At 38.5% G+C, this 20,343-nt stretch overlaps 1 protein-coding gene across 1 annotated transcript in view; it reads right to left on the reverse strand.

Moving 5' to 3' along the window:
- Positions 1 to 20,343, reverse strand: part of LOC150080934 (alanine--glyoxylate aminotransferase 2, mitochondrial) — a 209,816-nt gene that overhangs the window by 24,521 nt on the left and 164,952 nt on the right. Inside the window, exon 10 of the mRNA XM_090380600.1 lies at positions 14,206 to 14,355. Coding sequence (XP_090236726.1) covers positions 14,206 to 14,355 — 150 coding nt within the window. The remainder of the gene's footprint in view (positions 1 to 14,205; positions 14,356 to 20,343) is intronic.

Consider the following 20,343-nt stretch of genomic DNA (forward strand, 5'->3'; position numbering starts at 1 on the left):
CATAATTATGGCTAAGGGTTTGCTTACCTCCTTTGCTGCCTCCTTTAATATAACTGGATAGATCCCATCCACCCCAGGTGCCTTTCTTGTGTTTATCTTCAACAATTTCTCCTCCACTTTGCTCTCAGTTAATACAAGATTCTCTAGCTTACTGCTAGAGTTGAATACACCTCTGGCATTCCCCTCGCTGAATAACTCCTCATGTGTGAATGTCGATGCAAAATATTCATTTAGTTTGTTAGCTACCCGAGCAGGGTCATCAACAGTTGACCCATCGATCTCAAGTGGACCAATCTGATTCATCCCCTTCCTTCTAGAGTTTACATAAGTAAAGAACTCTTTGCTGTTTTTCTTCGCATCCCTTGCCAAGGATCTCTCGTAATCTGCCTTCGCCTGCCTAACCTCCTTTGTAACTTGGTTACAGATCAACTTGTATCTATCATAGGAGTCCGTGTCACGTGTTAATTTGTATGTATCCCATGCATTTTTCTTCTCTGCCATATGCCTCATTAGTTCATCTGACAACCATTTAGGCCTAAACCTTGAACAATATTTCTTAGTTGGTATGTAAAGCCTAGTAGCTTCCACGATAAGTTCTTTGAATGCTTCCCATTTTGAATTTGCTGTTGGCAATATCATCAGTTGATCCCACTGTATAGAATTTAAATACTGTCTCAGTCCATTGTAGTCGCCTTTACGAAAGCAATACCCCTTCCCTTTACCCCTAATGGTAGTTACCTCTTTGAGTAACTCCCACTTCAGCACACTCCCAGATTAGCAACAGGACCCAGAGGCAGAGGTGGAAGTGCTTCTCATACTGCTTCCAATGGGACATGCATGTAGTCTGGAAAGCAAAGTATCATAGGACAAGCAATACATGGGCAGTGTTAGAGCTACTAATAAAAAAATCCGATGCATGTATACTTTGTGTTTACACTAAGGCCAGAAATATAATAAACAAAATTTTATGATTTTGAAGTACTGGTCAAGTAATCAAATGCAGATATAGAGATATCAGAGATGGTATAACTTAGACATAAGGGATACGGAATTTGAATACAATGTATACAGAAGGGACAGACAGCATAGAAGTGGGGACACATTATGCTGTTAGTTAAGCACATAAAATGTAAGGCAGTGCATCCATTTGATATGGGTGACCAGTGTGATATTGAGTCAGTTTGGTGTGATTAGCATTAGTAGAGGCATATGATGCAAGAAAGCAAGCTTATTCAGCATCAGCCAAATAAAAAAAAAAAAAAAAAGCACAACCACTACTCCCATTTTACCCCTCCGTTCGTTCGAAATACCTCTCCAGCTGAGCCTTAAATTTGTTTAGGCTATCAACTTCAGCAACAAGTGATGGAAGTCTATTCCACAAACCAACTGCCCGCTGGCTAAAGGCAAATTTCCGCACATCTATCCGACATCCGTCCTTCCTCAATTTGAATTTATGCCCTCTCAGATGATTATTCTGAGCAAGAGGAAGAATCCCATCGGCACTGAGCATGCTCAAGCCATTCAAAGCTTTATACACCTCTATCAGATCACCTCGCCGATGCCTAGTCTCCAGACTCTGTAATTTGCAAAACTTAAGCCTTTCTCCGTAAGAGCAACCCTTTGTTCCATTCACTAATCTTGTTGCCCTTCTCTGTACTCGTTCCAGCAGCTCTACATCCTTCTTGAAATGAGGCCTCCAGACCTGTAAGGTGTGGAGGCCTCAAGGTGTGGCCTGACCAATGCCTTATACAAGGGAATAATCACATCCCTATCCCTGCTAGAAAAATTCCTGTATATCATTGACAAGATACCATGAGCTACTCTTGCAGCTCATCTGCACTGCTCAGAGAACTTCATATCTGCATGCACAATTACCCCCAGGTTCTTTTCATTCTCTACCACTGTCAGCGTAGTACCACAGAGTTGATACGTTGATCTGGGGTTACTGTTTCCCATATGTAGTACTTTACATTTGTCAATGTTAAACTTCATTTGCCACCTCTCAGCCCATCTGCTCAACCTTTCCAGATCCTTGTTATTTGTTATTTAGTTTTTAGGAGCATTAGCAACTAAGGCCATATTGCTCCGGGATATGCGGTGGTCATCCATGACCTTTCCGCATCCTCCGTATTTGGTGGTGACGGGCTCGAACCCCGGTCTAATCAAGAAGCGTGTGCTACGCACTGCTGCTCCTTCCCACCTGGCTACGGAGGCGCCCTTTCCAGATCCTGTTGCAGCAGCACAGCATCAGTAGTGTCCTTAACAACCCTGCCAACCTTTGTATCGTCTGCAAACTTGGACATTAAGCTTGATATACCATCATCTATATCATTTATAAATACAGAAAACAACAATGGACCCAACACTGAACCCTGGGGAACTCCACTAATAACATTAGTCCACGTTGAGCAGTGTCCATTGATTACCACTCTCTGTCTTCTGCCACTCAACCATCCCTTTATCCATAGCAGCAATTTGCCTCCGATGCCACACTGCTCCAATTTGTGCAACAGTCTTCCATGCGCAACAGTATCAAAAGCCTTTCTAAGATCCAAATATATAATATCAAAGTTATTCCCTGCATCCAGTTCTTTTGTGACTACATCATAGTATCCAATCAAATTGGTCAGACAAGACCTGCCCTTAACAAAACCATGCTGTGTCTGAGCTATAACTGAATTCTTGTCCAGATGATCCTGCAGTGCTTCTTTAACCAGTGCCTCCATTAATTTTCCTGGAACCGAAGTTAAACTAACAGGTCTATAATTACTTGTGTCAGCCTTTGATCCTCCTTTGTGAATTGGGGTTACATTTGCACACCTCCAGTCTATGGGTACCTCCTCTGAGTCCAAAGAAGCTCTCATAATTATGGCTAGGGGTTTGCTTACTTCCTTTGCTGCCTCCTTTAATATAACTGGATAGATCCCATCCACCCCGGGTGCCTTTTTTATGTTTATCCTCAACAATTTCTCCTCCACTTTCCTCTCAGTTATTAGAAAATCATCTAGCTCACTGCCAATGTTTACTTCACCTACGACATTCCCCTTCCTGAATAACTCCTCATGTGTGAATGTAGATGCAAAATACTCGTTTAGATTGTTAGCCATCTGAGCAGGATCCTCAACTGTTGAACCATCAACATCCAGTGGACCAATCTGATTCATCCCTTTCCTTCTTGAGTTTAAATAGGTAAAGAACTCTTTTCTGTTTTTCTTTGCATCCTTTGCCAAGGATTTCTCATAATCTGCCTTTGCCTGCCTAATCTCCTTTGTGACTTGGTTACAGACCAACTTATATCTATCATAGGCTTCCATGTCACCCATTAATTTGTATGTATCCCATGCATTTTTCTTCTCTGCCATATGTCTCATTAGTTCATCTGACAACCATTTAGGCCTGAACCTTGAACAATATTTCTTGGTTGGGTTTTTTTTTTTTTTTTTTGGTAGTTGTTGGCGCATAGGCTTCTGTGGCCATAATGCACTTCCCAAGGTTTTGCAGTACTTTGTCCAAGCCCGAGACGGGAATCGAACCTGCGACCTTTGGGTTGCCAGGCAGGCACTTTACCCACCCGGCTAGCCCCGTCGGCTTCTTAGTTGGTATGTAAAGCCTGGTAGCTTCCAAGATTAGTTCCTTGAATGCTTCCCATTTTGAATTTGCTGTTGGTAACATCATCAGTTGGTCCCACTGTATAGAATTTAAATACTGTCTCAGCCCATCATAGTCACCTTTACGAAAGCAAAAACCTTTCCCTTTACCTCTGATGGTAGTTACCTCCTTGAGTAAATCCCACTTCAGCACACTGTGATCACTGCCACCTAGTGGTTCCTTTATCTGCAGATTCTTAATGCATGAAGAATCACTACTGATAATCAGATCAAGAGTATTACTCCCTCTAGTTGCCTCCCGAACATGCTGGTGTAGAAAACAATCATCCAATAAATCCACAAAAGCCTTGCTAGTGTGTGAGTGACCAACCCACAAATTCCAGTCAATATCTGGGAAATTAAAATCCCCCATTATAAGACTCTCTGATTTACTGGCCCATTCTATTTCCCTGTACAGTATCTTATTATACTCATCAGAGTCATTAGGCCTATAGCACACTCCTACTCTCAATTTTGATTTACCCATGCTTATAGTCACACCAAACTGACTCGACACTGCCCTGTCCATCGATGTCGACTGGCTTCACTTCGTTGGATTTTATGTGTTTTTTAACTAATAGCATAACCCCTCCTCCCTTCCTATCCTGTCTATCCTTTCTGTAGACGTTGTATTCCCCAAATTCCAGTTCTGCATTCCTTATATCTGTGTGACACCATGTCTTTGATATCCCAACAATATCTGCCTTTGATGTTTTGAGCAAAACCTCAAATTCATCAAATTTATTTACTAAACTCCTAGCATTGGTGTACACGCAAGTATACATGCACCTATTTCTATTCTTAGCTACCCTAACACAACCCATGTGTTTACTTGTACCGCAATGACTCCCAGCAGTCTCTGAAATATCCTGAATCGTGTTTTTCAGGCTTCTGCTCATTCCAATAGAAGCAGTGCAAGAATCCCTTTCACCTCTGCCAGTGGCTACTGTTAATCTATTTGTCTTTGTCTCGCCCCCAAGCTAGCAGTTTTCCGACCCACCTAACACTGCCTCGATAGCATCAGCATGATATAAGCACTGGGATAACAAAAATGAGAGTGGGAGTGTATTATAGGCCAAATAGATGTGATGACTATAATGAACAACTATACACACAAACAGGTGGTCCAGTAGATATCAGAATGACTTATAAGGAGGATTTTAACTTTCCAGATGCCGACTTGTGGGTGAGTCATTCACACTGTAGCAAGATTTTTTTAGATTTACTAGATTACCATTTTCAACTAGCATGTCAGAGAATTAAAAATTAAATTTCAATGATAAAAATACACCTTTTATATTAAAATACAACCACAGGGCTGTTTACTTGTACAATTACTTTCAATCATTAACTTAAATATTTTTCTGTGGATTTCTGTTTGGATTGTCAGTTAGAAATTAATAAACTGATTATGATTGCTTCCATAAAGATACTGCTGCAGACTTTGCCCTCAAAACATTAACATCAAAATTTCTTTATAACTTTATAAAGAAATGATGTTTTATAACAATTGCACTGTTACTCATATTTGGCTGTCAAGAGAATTTCAAAAGCTTAATCAGGAAGAGAATTCAGTTTTGTTTTGTGTCACTTGGTTAAATATTCTCTGACATTCAGAAGTGCAATGAGTAACTATTAAAATGCCAACGACTTAGATTTCATGCACGTGTTTGTTCTCAACTAAGGACCACTGTTCATCATTTCTTTCATAATAGTGTCTAGCAAATTCTCACACTGAAACTGACAGAACTGATGCTTCAAAACCTTTATTGCTTTATCTATTTCTCTATCTTAACAAATCCAAGTACTGGAAATTTGTCCAAGAATAAAATTCCATGGACAAGTTTCCAGTACTTTCATTTTAAAATCTGAAAATGATGCACTGCCAATTGATGAAATTTGTGCCATTTCAGCATTTATAAGAATATCATTTTTCAGTGGGAATGATTGTGTATCATGTAGTAACATAAAATAATACTTACTCACTGAACAAAAGAACAGAATCTTCTCTTATTTTAGACTTTCCACAACCTTGGCACTGGAAATGTCTAACTAATTCAGAATCATCATTCTGGTTTAGTCTACTATGGTAATCTAGAGTAGAAAACTTGCTTCTTGTCCAAATGGGTGAGAATAACATTCTGGTCTCCTGCCAAACTATTGGCCGCAACTTTTGCCAATCTGTATTTCCACCTCTGTCAAAACTGGATGGTTCTATTGCCACCTCAGCTAAAGATAAAGCTGACCTGCTAGCATCGCACTTTTCTTCAAATTCATGTATTGATGATCTTGGTAAACCACTTCCTACCATTTCAGTACACTTCATTCAATGCTCCCTGTGATCCTCTGTCAAAAGGATTTCAGAATTTTGAACACAGTCTTGATGCCAAAAAAGCACCGTGGTATTTCTACACTTGTTCTCAAAACCTGTGCTCTCACTCTTTCTCTCACTCTCTTCCTCTTGTATATTAATTCCCTTCTTCCATCAAGACCAGAAATCCTATCCTAATATATATAGTTTTGCTAATGATAGCACATTGCATTCCACATTCTATTTTGAGAAACCTTGCCCTGCACAAACAGCTTCAACTTCTCAAATATCCACTACCAATTCCTTAAATGCTGATCTCCAGGTAATTCTCCAGCCAGTGGGGCGAAGATAATTTAGTTGATTTCAATCCTTTTAAAACTCAGTCCTGTTTTATATCTCGCAAAAAGGATTCTTCTGCTCCTATGCTTATCTTCAATGATATTCAGATTTCTATTAGGAATTACCTTGACTTCCAATCTCTCTTTTGGCATAAGCACATTTCAAATATTGCTTCCTCTGCATCTAAAAAACGGGGTTTTCTCTTTCACTCTTGATGTTACTTTTCTTCCAAACAGCTGCTCACTGTACAAATCACGGATCCACCCTGCCATGAAAGAAATTTTTATGGCACCACCCCACATTTGGGGTGGTGCCATTGTCCCCAAAACCTTTCCCAGGCTTATAGATTCCATTCAAGAGAGGGCAGTTAGGTTAATTAATGACCCATCTAACTAAGTCTCTCCACTCTCTGTCTCATAGTTGTTCTGTTTCTGCTGCATGCCTTTTCTATAAATACTTTCATGGGCACCGTCCTTCTGAATTGGCTTCTATAATTCCTGCTCTCTCTCTTCCAAACATGTGCCCCAACTAGTCAGCATCATTTTACTGTCCAACTTCAAACTCACAGCATCAATTTTTCTTTTTCCTCATTTATTCCTCCAACTTCCGTGTTTTGGAAAAACTTCCATTCGTACGTATTTCTTGAAAATTACAATGTACAGAAATGTCAACAAGTATCTTTCATCTTCTCAACCTTCAATATAACTAGATAGATCCCCCGCCCCCGGGTGCCTTTTTTATGTTTATCTTCAACAATTTCTCCTCCACTTTGCTTTCAGTTATTACAAAATTTAACCCCGGGGGCTCACATGGGTGAGTATGGGTTTGGCATACCCAGGGTCCTAAGCTAGATATCATCATTCTTCTCTTTCTCGATGATTCCCTTCTACCTTTGACTCTTTCTCAGGGTAAGTTGGGAATTTATTTTTTCGTGGTGCAGCATAAGCCTCAGGCTTCCTTGCACCATATGGATAATAATAATAATAATAAATCATCTAGCTCACTGCCAGAGTTTAATTCTGGGAATGAAGGGATCCTCTTACCAAGAGAGGCTTAAGTTCTGCAAATAGCAGCAGTTGGAGACTAGGCACCTGCGAGGTGTATAAGGCCTTGAATGGGTTGAGCAGGCTCAATTCTTATGGGATTCTTCCTCTTGCTCAGATTACAAACCTGAGGGGGCATAAATTCAAATTGAGGAAAGACAGATATAGAATAAATGTGCAGAAATTTGCCTTTAGCAAGCAGGTTGTTGATTGCTGGAACAAACAATCTGTCATTGTGGAAGTTGATAGCTTCAATAAATTCAAGGAAGAACTAGAAAAGTTTTGGAGCAAATGGATGGGTGAAATGGGAAGGTTTTTTTTTTTTGCTGATGCTACATAAACTTGCTTTCTTGCATCATATGCTCTACTAATGCTACTACCAATTCTAAACTACTAATTCAAAATTAGCAGCCAAGTGGTGTTTGGAAGAAAACTGATTAAAAATGTAACTTTGCTGCATTGAGCTGATGCAGCCTATTAATAGTAATTTTAACTTTATACATAACAAAAGTATTTTTTATTAAAAGTTTTTCTTCTTGAGGCTATCTTTTGTCTGATAATGGAGCCAAATAGTTCTGTAACTACTTGTAACAGCACTTTCAAGTTTTTAATGAATAGCAGATTCATCTACTGGTGATATTATTCTCATTGAAAATTATATTAGTTACTTTAGGTCAACTGATGGACAAATGCAATCATTAAAGTGCCTAAGCCTATGTTCTGTCACTGTCAGAAGAGGGACAATATGATATCCCCCAGTCAATATTTACAGAAAATGCTAAATAATGTAATTTTTAAAAATTACTGCAACTGGCATAGTATCCCCCTTTTTTACTTTCTTATAATAAATTTAATAAAACTTTCTTATAATCATTTTGTAATATGCATCCATTGTTCTTGACATTTTTGTTGCATTTCAGTGCAATGAAATTTCATTATAATAAATGAAATGCGAAGTTTTAGAGAGGTCTTCAAGTATCATGTTAATAGACTAGTAAAGGATAGCGAATGCTTATAAAGCGGTACTCACCTTGGATTAATCTGCGATGGCTTACTTAGGCAGCGTGGTTAATATTTAGGTTGAATTGTTAAATTGAATAAAATTAAAAGGGGAAAGCAGGTAAGTGTTGACTGAGTTAAAATAGGTGCAAGGAAACAGAAGTGTACACATCCAATCCTTGGTTGTCATTGAAATAAAAGAAGCAAAAGAATAATTAAAAACTAAATAAGTGAATACGGTGAAGCCAATAGTCATTACAGGGACTTTCGTTAGTTAAAACGTCTTCAGTTGGCAATGTGTGGGGAGTGAACGCGCGTGGTATTTAAGAAATAAATTATACTCTCGTGATGCCTTTTTTGACATGTGGGAACTTTAATTGCGAGAGGTTCCAAATTGGGGAAAATCTAGGTAAATTTCGGACAATGGGGCCGAAATGCCTAGGCACATCGGTAAGCCAAATATTTTGGCTTAGCGAAAATACTAATTCGCTTAGTGAATTAGTAGCTGATTTGCTGTTTCATACAGCAAATCAGCTTTCGCTAATTTATCCTCCTTTCTGGTCAAAATTATAACCCCTCTTACTAAATTTTCCACATTCAAGATCAATAACACCAAACTTTTCAAAAAATCAATAATATTACAATATCCAATACAGACATCTTAGCTTCCTATGACGTCACTTCTCTCTACACTAATGTCCACATCCCATTTACTTTACAAGCCTTATGCAAGTTTTTAGAAACAGATGATACCTTAACAAAACATACCTCCCTTTCTATAGACCATATTCTTGAGTTCACCACCCTTCTATTAGAAGCAAGATTTTTTAGATTTAACAAAAAAATTTTTTAACAAATATCTGGCTTACCGATGGACCTAGGCATTTTGGCCCCATTGTCCGAAATTTACCTAGCTGCCATTGAGAGCCAAATTCAACACCCCTTTCCCCCTGAACTAAAACTATACATGCGCTATGCCGACGACATTCTTGTAATAGGCAACAGATCCATCATTGATAACCTATTCGTAAAACTCAACTCTATACACGACAGACTTAAATTCACCCTTGAAATTGGACAAAACAATCAGATAAATTTCCTCAATCTCACTATCTATATAACAGGCACAAAATTAAATACGAAAATTTTCAGGAAAATTACAAACACCAGGAAAAAACCTACATTTTGCCTCTCATCACCCCCTAAACACTAAAAAAGCAGTTTTATATAATCAAATTCACAATACACTAAAGTACAGCTCCTCACCAACCGACCTTTACAACGAAATCCAATATCTCACCGACAAATTTATATCCAGAGGTTACTCCCACAAACTCATTTTAAACACAATTTCCATCGCTAAAAATAAAATTAAACTTAACAATCCAACCAAAGACAACAATAAAACAAACATCCCCATAGTCCTCCCTTATTACAATGAACTCGTAGGACAGTTCTGCCATCTATTTAACGACACTGATATCTCCCTTGTTTTTTCCACCTACAACAAATTAGGATCCCTCTTCAGCTCCTATAAAGACACACACAAATATCCTACAAACGACCTCAATAATATAATATACCTCATTAATTGTCAACCAAACTGTAATACATGTTACATTGGAAGTACCACTACCAAATTTGGCTCATCATAAACATCCAACACCCGTGCATACTATCATTTCCATAGCTTTACGTCTAACCAATCTGTCAGAGAACTAACAATTCATGCCCAGACCCCCCCCCATTGACTCTGCCATTTCCATCATTAAACTAAAATCCAGCTACAGAATACTTCAATATGAAGCCTTAGCTATTGAATGGTACCGGCACCACTCAAACCTTAAAATTCTAAATTCCAAACTCCCCTTCAATCTTTCCCCAATTTGGAACCTCTCACGATTAAAGTTCCCACATGTCAAAAAAGGCATCACGAGAGTATAATTTATTTCTTAAATACCACGCACGTTCACTCCCCACACATTGCCAACTGAAGACGTTTTAACCAACGAAAGTCCCCGTAATGACTATTGGCTTCACCGTATTCACTTATTTAGTTTTTAATTATTCTTTTGCTTCTTTTACTTCAATGACAATCAAGGATTGGATGTGTACACTTCCAATTCATTATGCTGACATTTCACTGTAATATCATCCCTTTATCAGCTGTTATTATGCAGCAAAATGCTGTCAAAAATTATCCACACACTATTTTCATTAGTCCTAGCCACTTGGAAAGAAGCCATTATTTTGTAACTTATGAAATTTTTCAGGAGCCAACAGCACAACAACTGTAACACCTGAAAGGCAGTTTTGTTTTTAGCAAATATGCTAAGGCTGTTCAAGGTAAGAATCCAGCACATTGCAATTTGTTTGCATTCAAATCATGAGATTCATTTTCTGCCTACACAAAATCTCACAACAGTTGTAAATAAGTTACTAATAAATCCAACCTTGATTTTGGAAAGCCTTCACGTAAGAAACTTGCTTCTTGTCCAAATAATAGTTTTAAGCTTTCTGTATCCTGCCAAATAATAGTTTTAAGCTTTCTGCATCCTGCCAAATAATAATTTTAAGCTTTCTGCATCCTGCCAAAACTATAGTCTGAAACTCTGTGTACATCTGTCACATTATAATAGTTCTATTTATATTCATCTATAGAGAAAGTTGACTTACTAGTGGCTCACTTACTTTTCCCTGTAAGTCTTGCATCAATGATGTTGGTAAATCTTCTCCCACCATACTTAAACTCACTTCATTCAATGAACCTACCGGTTTTCCTACAGAGGGACATTAGAACCATGAACAATCTTAATCTCAAAAAAAGTCACCAAGTCTAATGGCAGTTTTTCACTTGTTCTTACAACCTGTTCTCCAGAGTTAACTCCTATTTTGAGTTACTTATTTTTAACATTCTCCTATTCTATGGGAATTTTTCCTTTAACATGGAAATTTGTCATATCCAGCTAACTCTTCGAAAGGAAAAACAAATCTTTCCCAATTATCATCTCACTGCACTAACCTTAATTTTTTCCAAAGTAATATACTGCAGAGGTGACTGGACTCTTCTGAAGAAGTCATGGCCTCAGTTCACAACCTGTTTCAGGACATTCTAGTCACTTCTACAGTACAACAATTTTTCTTGAGAATGGAATCCCAGAGCAATCCACAATGTTGACTTCAATTGCAATTTTATTTAGTTAAATGCCTTTCTATAGAAAATCCTCTTTTCTGCCTGTGGGTAGCAATCAATAAACCATCTAATTTGCAAATATATATGGAGTCTGTATTTTTTACTTTTTGAAATTTTAGGATTTTTTTTTTTTTACAGAATATTAGCATCTTAGACCATATTACTCTAGTCTATTAGATCTATAGAATCTGTAGAATAACTTACAGAGAAAACTCCTCCCTCTTTTCTCAGATCATTAATTACAGCCCTGACTGAAGAGGCCTTTAAGAATTTATCCACTGATGGGATTTCAATTCATACTACTCCAAATAAGTGAAAAATGACTTTTATTATAGAATTTCTTTAATATTATAATTCACTGATGTGTTTATTTGTTTTATGGTGAAACCCTGATTACAAAGGTCACATAATTTCTATTGGCTACACAGTTCCTTAAGATGCTAAAAATGATATACAGGGTGTCTCGAAAATATTGGTACAAACATTTAGGGGAGGTAGGTAACATCTAAAGGAATCTGAATCACATAGGAACCCATAACCGAAAACATCACTAAGTCGGTAGACGCCGCTGTTCATCAGTTCGCAAGAGGGAAAATTTCTGGTTTACTCATTCAAGCAGTAGTCGCCACACGAAGAGTATGCATCAATATACGAACTGTGAGCTGGCAGACATGCAATTAGTGTATGGATTAGCAGAGCGCAATGGACAAGCCACTCAACGAATTTATGGAGAATGCTTCCCAGACAGACATGTACTGGGCCACCATTTATTTGTTTGCTTGTGTGCATCAAAATTTGTGCGATTATGGATCATTTAGAGGTAACAAGAGTAGTTGTGGTTGTTATTTGGTTTTTAGGAGCATTAGCAACTAAGGCCATATTGCTCCGGGGATATGCGGTGGTCATTCCCTGACCTTTCCGCATCCTCCGTATTTGGTGGTCATGGATTCTAGAACCCCGGTTTAATCAAGAAGCCTGCCCACGGAGGCACCTCAACAGGAGTAGTGCGGGCAGACCACGTTCAACACGAACTCCCGCCATGGAAGAAAGTGTGTTGAATGCCATCCAGAATAATCCTACTACCAGCACATGTGCCATTGCCTCTGCCTTAGGAGTGTCTTGTTACAGTGTACAGCGTGTCTGGCATGACAATTCCTTACACCCCTTTCATCTCCAAAGGGTTCAGTTACTGCTCCCCCAAGATCATCCTGCATGTGTGGCTTTTGCGCAGTGGTTTCTCCAAGAAAGTGTTCAAGACTTGAATTTTTTGTTCTATGTTTTGTTCATGGATGAGGCTTATTTCACTCGGGAAGGCTTATTCAATCAGCACAATGCTCATGTGTCGGCTCACGACAACCCACACGGTGTGTGCCCCCATGTGGCACAACATCGCTTTGCAATAAATGTGTAGGCAGGTATGGTCGGTGACTGCTTAGTTGGCCCATACCTGTTACCATCCCGCATGAACTCCGCTAAATATCAGATCTTTCTTGAACAAGTTCTACCAAGGTTACTTGACAATGTTCCAGGAAATGTGAGATGCAACATTTGGTTTCAAAATGACGGGGGTGCCTGCCCATTATGGAAGGTGTGTTCATGACCATTTTGAACAGGAGTTTTGGGCACCAATGGATCCGTTGCCTGGCCCCCACGCTCACCTGATTTATCAAGCCTTGATTTCTTTCTGTGGGGCCCTCAAATCTATCGTGTATGAATCGCCTGTGGAGACCGAAGGCGCCTCCATAGCCAGGTTGGAAGGAGCAGCAGTGCGTAGCACACGCTTCTTGATTAGACAGGGGTTCGAGCCTGTCACCACCAAATATGGAGGATGCGGAAAGGTCAGGGAATGACCACCGCATATCCCGGAGCAATATGGCCTTAGTTGCTAATGCTCCTAAAAACCAAATAACATAACGGAGACGGAAATGGATCTCGTGGCGAGACTCGTCTGCGCTGCTGCTACTGTCAAAGAAACTCCAGGTGTGTTTTACTGTGTCCGCCAATCCATGCTGCATTGGTGTCACGCATCCCTCGCATCTCATGGTGGAACCTTCGAGCATCTGTTGTAACATCATGAAATGCATCCATCTCGTACTCCATTGTTAATATTATGTCAAATAAATGTTTGCCACTAATTACTGTCTTGTGTCATTTCTGCTTCTTGTGCCTCTGCTACTACTTTGCCTTGACGTTTCCGGTTATGGGTTCCTATGCGATTCACATTCCTTTAGATGTTACCTACCTCCCCTAAATGTTTGTACCAATATTTTTGAGACACCCTGTATAGATAAAACAGTCATATATAAACAAATCATTCTCTAAAAATATTTGTATTTGTCATTTGGGAAGGATATGGGTCTATTGGAACAGGTGCAGAGAAGAGCAAAAATAAAGGGAACAAAAGGGTTCTTTATCGAGAATGAAATTTTCAATTTCTGTTTTGTCAATGCTTGATATTAAAAGTTTAGTTAATTATATCATAATCACAAGAAAATAGTAATAAACAAAAAATCAGATTTTTGCAATACATTAATATCAACAAAAAAATGTATTTTCCTAAAAAATCTGAGGTAAAAAGAACCTCGTGAGCACATAATCAACTATTAAAATATACAGTGTGTGTGTGTGTGTGTCTTTTGAAGAAAAAGAATCCTTACTGGTTGGATAACTTACCTTATCAGCAATTAGTTCTAAACCAATCATTAAACCTTTTCCTCTAACATCTCCAACCACTTCAAATTCATTTCTCAATGAAGCCAATTTCTGCAAAAGGTGAGTACCAACATGGTGACTATTCTCCATGCAGTGTTCCTCATCAAGTACCTTAAAAACAGAAAAGCAATTTTCAGCTCCCTTTTGAGAATAGTAAATCTCTCTCTCTTTGCACCCAGCTTAAAAAGAAAATATTATCTATATGTTTCCCTCCTTACACAGTTCCGGCTTACCTTTAAATTTCCCTAAGCCAACAGCCTCAACTACCCATGGAGGTATTCTCACTGGCTAAAAAATAAAACACACTACAATCCACTATTAAAACTTTATCTGCATAATTCATGGCCCCTAGTTCTAGTATAATTTATAACAGCAAAAATTTCACCTTCATTTATTTTATTGTCCTCTCACAGAGCCTCATCAACTTCAATCAGATCCCATCCAAGTCATCTAGTTCCCAAGTTCTGTAAGCCCTCATATTTAAAATCTTTCCTCATATGGATATCCTTTTGCCCATTTCTACAAGCAAGTGTTCAATAAACTGTTAATAGGATACCATTGACCCTGTTGTCTACACTGCATGGAGGAATTCATGTCTGCTTGGTTATAACTTCCAAATCCTCCCCCCAAAAGACTACTGCTGTCTGCAGCAGATCTTGAAGAGTGAAAACAACAGTAAATATATGCTTTCAAATAATGTTCTGATGTGCATATGATTCTTGAAGGGTCAAGGCAATGCAATAAGGCTATGTTAATATACATAGAACATTCCTTAGAGCAGGCCATTGGCTACATAAGAGAGAGAGAGAGAGAGAGAGAGAGAGAGAGAGAGAGAGAGAGAGAGAGAGAGGAGAGAGAGAGAGAGAGAGAGAGAGAATATCTTTATTGCAAACATTCAATTGTAAACCTAAACAAACTGAGGATGTTACAAAAGGCCAAGGGTTTACAAAATAACAGGTCCATTGTAATGTAATTATAATGAAATTATAATAACATGAAAAATTACAGAGAGAAGTTATTAATTGTAAATAAAAAAAAATAGTTACAGGTACAAGGTAAAAAATAGTACGTATGGGTGGTTGAGGGGGGAGAAGACAGAGAGTGGTAATCAATGGACACTGCTCATCGTGGACTAATGTTATTAGTGGAGTCCCTCAGGGCTCAGTGTTGGGTCCATTATTGTTTTCTGTATTTATAAATGATATTGATGATGGTATATCAAGCTTAATGTCCAAGTTTGCAGATGATACAAAGGTTGGCAGGGTTGTCAAGGACACTACGGACACTATGCTGCTGCAACAGGATCTGGAAAGGTTGAGCAGATGGGCTGAGAGGTGGCAAATGAAGTTTAACATTGACAAATGTAAAGTACTACACATGGGGAAACAGCAACCCCAGAGCAACGTATCAACTCTGTGGTACTACACCGACAGTGGTAGAGAATGAAAGGGACTTGGGGGGTGGTTGTGCAGGCAGATATAAAGTTCTCTGAGCAGTGCAGATGGGCTGCAAGAGTAGCTCATGGAGTATTGTCAATGATATACAGGAATTTTTCCAGCAGGGATAAGGAGGTGATTATTCCATTGTAATAAGGCAATGGTCAGGCCACACCTAGAGTACTGTATACAGGTCTGGAGGCCTCATTTCAAGAAGGATGTAGAGCTGCTGGAACGAGTACAGAGAAGGGCAAAAAAGATTAGTGATTGGAACAAGGGGGTGCTCTTACGAAGAAAGGCTTAAGTTTTGCAAATTACAGTGTCTGGAGACTAGGCACCAGCGAGGTGATCTGATAGAGGTGTATAAAGCCTTGAATGGTTTTAAGCATGCTCAATGCTGATGGGGATTCTTCCTCTAGCTCAGAATGAGGGCATAAATTGAAATTGAGGAAAGACAGATGTAGGATAGACGTGTGGAAATTTGCCTTTAGCCAGCTGGTGATTGGTTGGTGGAACAGACTTCCATCCCTTGTGGTGGAGGTTGATAGCCTAAATAAGTTTAAGGCTCAGCTGGACAGGTATTTTGAACGAACAGAGGGGTGAAGTGGAAGTGGGTTTTTTTTTTTTTTTTGGCTGATGCTGCATAAGCTTGCTTTCTTGCATCAAATGCCTCTACTAATGCTAATGCTAACTATAGATTATAATATACATAGTAGTGAGAGAGGATAAATAAATAAAATTACTACACAGATACAAATGGAGTATATGTTATTATCTACACAGTTTGTGAGAGAATTCAAGATAAAAAGTATTTGATATTCAAACTTCATGAGCTCAGTCTCTGTTATGATTCTCTATTTACAGGGCAGTGGTCAGGAGCGGGAGTGCCATAGCACATGCTCTTTGAATAGACCGGGGTTCAAGCCCCTGACTGCTGAATACGGTCGATCTGCCAACCCACACTGGACCAGCGTGGCAGATTATGGTCCATTTTCCCTCAGCATGAATTGTTGAGGAGGCTTCCATCCTGCAGTGGGTTGATAATGGCTGCACTTTACTTTTTTTTTTATCAATGGTAGTTGAACGTCATGCTGACTGTGACTGATTGACACAGTGGCATTCTGTAGTACATAATGGTTTGGTTATCAATTATGTCTTGCTGGGAAAATCAGAGATGAGACTGTTTGTGCAGATGAATGGGACAGCTAGTACTGTCATATGATGGTAATGTCATCTATCTGGGAATCAGTGATTCTTGCTTAGATAAGGAAGGTATGGTGCACATTGATGAAGGCGATGTGCAGCCATCTATTGACCTTGTGAAATCTAACTGCAAATTTCACAAAGTCAGCAACGATAATATTCAAGCATCTGGTAGGTGGTAGCAGAAGTGAAGAAAACAAATCGTTGGAGTTGCCCTAAGCCAGATAGGTGGGATTTTACAGCCAGAGAGATCCCAGAAAGAGCAAGATGCAATGAGCCCAGCCAACATCTTTGCTTTGATTACAAGATGCCATTCACCAATGAGAGAGAGGTTCCCAGGGAGAAGGTCATTGCTATGGTTCAGACTTCAGGTGGTATTCGGTGCTTGTAGGCTGCCCATTTGAGAAGTCAGCATTCCACTACGATAATAGGTTTAATAGACATAAGTGCTGCTACAAATCTCTGCTCTATAGAGTAGGGAGACTATAATGATCTTCACATATTTTGCTGTTGTGATCTTATCTAAGATGTAATGCAGATGCTGTTTCACTCTCCACTTAAGGTGAGCTGCATGGCTGATGAGTCTGTCACTGTGATAATTAAATCTTATCTCATCATCATCAAAAAGTACTAAATCTGAGTGATAAAAGAAGCAGGGATTGTAACTCCACTGAGCATACGTGAAATGTTTTTTTTTTTTCTTTTGTTCTTTTAATAGCATGAAAAAAGAAAAAAATGAATAAGAAAGCTAAAATTAAAGGGAGAAGAATAAAGTGCTCAGGCACCTAATTAATAATTACCAAACTGACAATTTTAATGACTAACTACTGATATAAAAATCAAACATAACTAAATTAAATAACTGAAACTACAATTAACTAAAAGAAAGAGTGCTACATTAGCAGCTAATATTCCAACTTAAATTGATGAAGGGTAATAAACCATTAATAAAATGTATAAATGTGCTAGGGCCTTGAAAGCTTCATAAAGTTGATACCAAGGGCATAAGCCTCAAAGTGCAATAACATACAAACACCAAAAATTAACCAGGTTATTAAACAATGACTATATTCCAACCTACGAAGATATTCATCACTTGCCATACCCCAATGAAAATACCTCAATACTGGGAAGATGGACATTTGGGAAAATGAATACAAATGACATCAAACTGAAGGTTTCAAGTTCATATTGCACTGAAAAAGAACATTCAGGTTCTTTTTCAGTACAATATGAACAATTAAGTTACAGGTTCACTTTAAATGGTTCTTTGACTGTTCAGTCAAAGAACCATTTAAAATGAACCTGTAACTTAATTGAAAGTATATGGGGAAGAGGGCACAAACATAACTTAAATTTACATAAAAGTGAAAGTGTTTGTTTTAAATAAATGTTGAACACAATCTACGATGTCTGACTGTTCAAAATTTTCCCACTTCAAAACCAATAAGTTTTACGGACAAATATCACGCTACAATGAAATTAATAGTTTACAGATTATTTTAATATTTAAATTATATAAAATATAAATTCCATGTTTGTTTCTAATTTAAAAATTGTATTAATTTTAATCAGAACTTAATGGTAGCGATTAGCATTTACAGGATATGTTATGGAACTATTGACACCTATAATTTAAGTAGAAATGGGCTTCTCTGCCCGATACAATAATTAGGAAATTGGAAACAATTCCTGCAATTGATGTTTCCTTATATGTGGTCTAGAAATCTCCTAGTAAAAATGTGCTAATATTAATGCAAATTTACATAAAATAATGATAATATTTAAAATAACTAAATGCAACAAGGCATAATACATTAAGAGTAAGAGTTTAATATCTATATAACATCGGTGTAGATACACCATAGATAACTCTTAAGAAACTACGATGGTAGTGTGGGAGGTATCACTTGCTCTGTATCTCATATTGTACTCTTCCTTCATATTGTGTGATTATCTTCACAACTGGGTTGTCATGTCTGCGTTACCAGGGTACCTGCCCACCCACCAATGATAGGCCAATAGCTTTGAAATGGTGCCATCTGGGTGGCAGTAGTAGTAGTGGCATGTGATGCAAGAAAGCAAGGGTATAGAGCTTATGCATCATCAGCCAAAAAAAAAATTACAAAACAATCTCCTCTAAATATTTGTCCAGTTCCTCAAATTTATTTAACCTATCAACTTCCACAACGACAGATGGAAATTTGTTCCAGCAATTAACCACATGCTGGCTAAAGGTAAATTTCCGAACATCTGTCCTTCCTCAATTTCAATTTATGCCCCCTTAGGTTTGTAATCTGAACAAGAATCCCATTAGAATTCAGTGTGCTCAACCCATTCAAGGCCTTATACACCTCAATCAGATCACCTCGCAGGTGCCTAGTCTCCTGCTGCAATTTGCAGAACTTAAGCCTCTCCTGGTAAGAGGATCCCTTCATTCCCCTAACCAATCTTGTTGCCCTTCTCTGTACACGCTCAAGCAAATCTACATCCTTCCTAAAATGAGGCTTCCAGGCCTGCGCGTAGTACTCAAGGCGTGGCCTGACCATTGCCTTATACAGAGGGACAATCACCTCCTTTTCCCTGCTAACAAAATTCCTGTATATCATTGACAACAACCCATGACCTGCCCTGGCAGCCTGTCTGCATTGCTCAGAAAACTTCACATCTGACTGCACAATTACTCCCAGGTTTTCTTCATTTTCTACCTCCTTAAGTGTAGAACCACAGTTGGTATATTTCTCTGGGGTTATTTCTACCCATATGCAGTACTTTGCATTTGTCAATGTTAAACTTCTGTCTGGGTGGTGGTACCTATCTGAGAATAAGTAACACTAGTCTTCTCCTTAGGTGAAGCATTACTTATTCGAAGTAGTGCAATATCATGGCAACTCGTTGTGAAGGTATTCACAATATGAGATATAACCTAAAACGATGCCACCTTAAAAATTTTCTGTTTATACAGAAATGGCTGTGTATTATGATGCTAAGCACTTTATATACATAGTCTAAATTTGTTCGCAGCTTGAGGCTCTAGCCCTAAATGCGCCTTAGTCTAAATACATCATACACCATCAGGCATCTCTCATATTGTGGAGTTATACTTCATAACTGTTTTTGCCATCATTGCATCACTTGGGTACCTACCCACTCACTGACGAAGGGCCAAATAGCCCTGAAACAGTGCTGTCTGGGTGGTGGTACCTATCTGAGAATAAGTAACACTAGTCTTCTCCTTAGGTGAAGCGTTACTTATTCGAAGTAGTGCAATATCATGGCAACTCGTTGTGAAGGTATTCACAATATGAGATATAACCTAAAACGATGCCACCTTAAAAATTTTCTGTTTATACAGAAATGGCTGTGTATTATGATGCTAAGCACTTTATATACATAATGTTAAACTTCAGTTGCCACTTCTCAGCCCATCTGCCCAAATTTTCTAGATCCTGTTGCAGTA

This window comes from Mastigoproctus giganteus, chromosome 9 (genome assembly GCF_048544385.1).
Source record: "Mastigoproctus giganteus isolate SK-2022 chromosome 9, ASM4854438v1, whole genome shotgun sequence".
NCBI lineage: Eukaryota > Metazoa > Arthropoda > Arachnida > Uropygi > Thelyphonidae > Mastigoproctus > Mastigoproctus giganteus.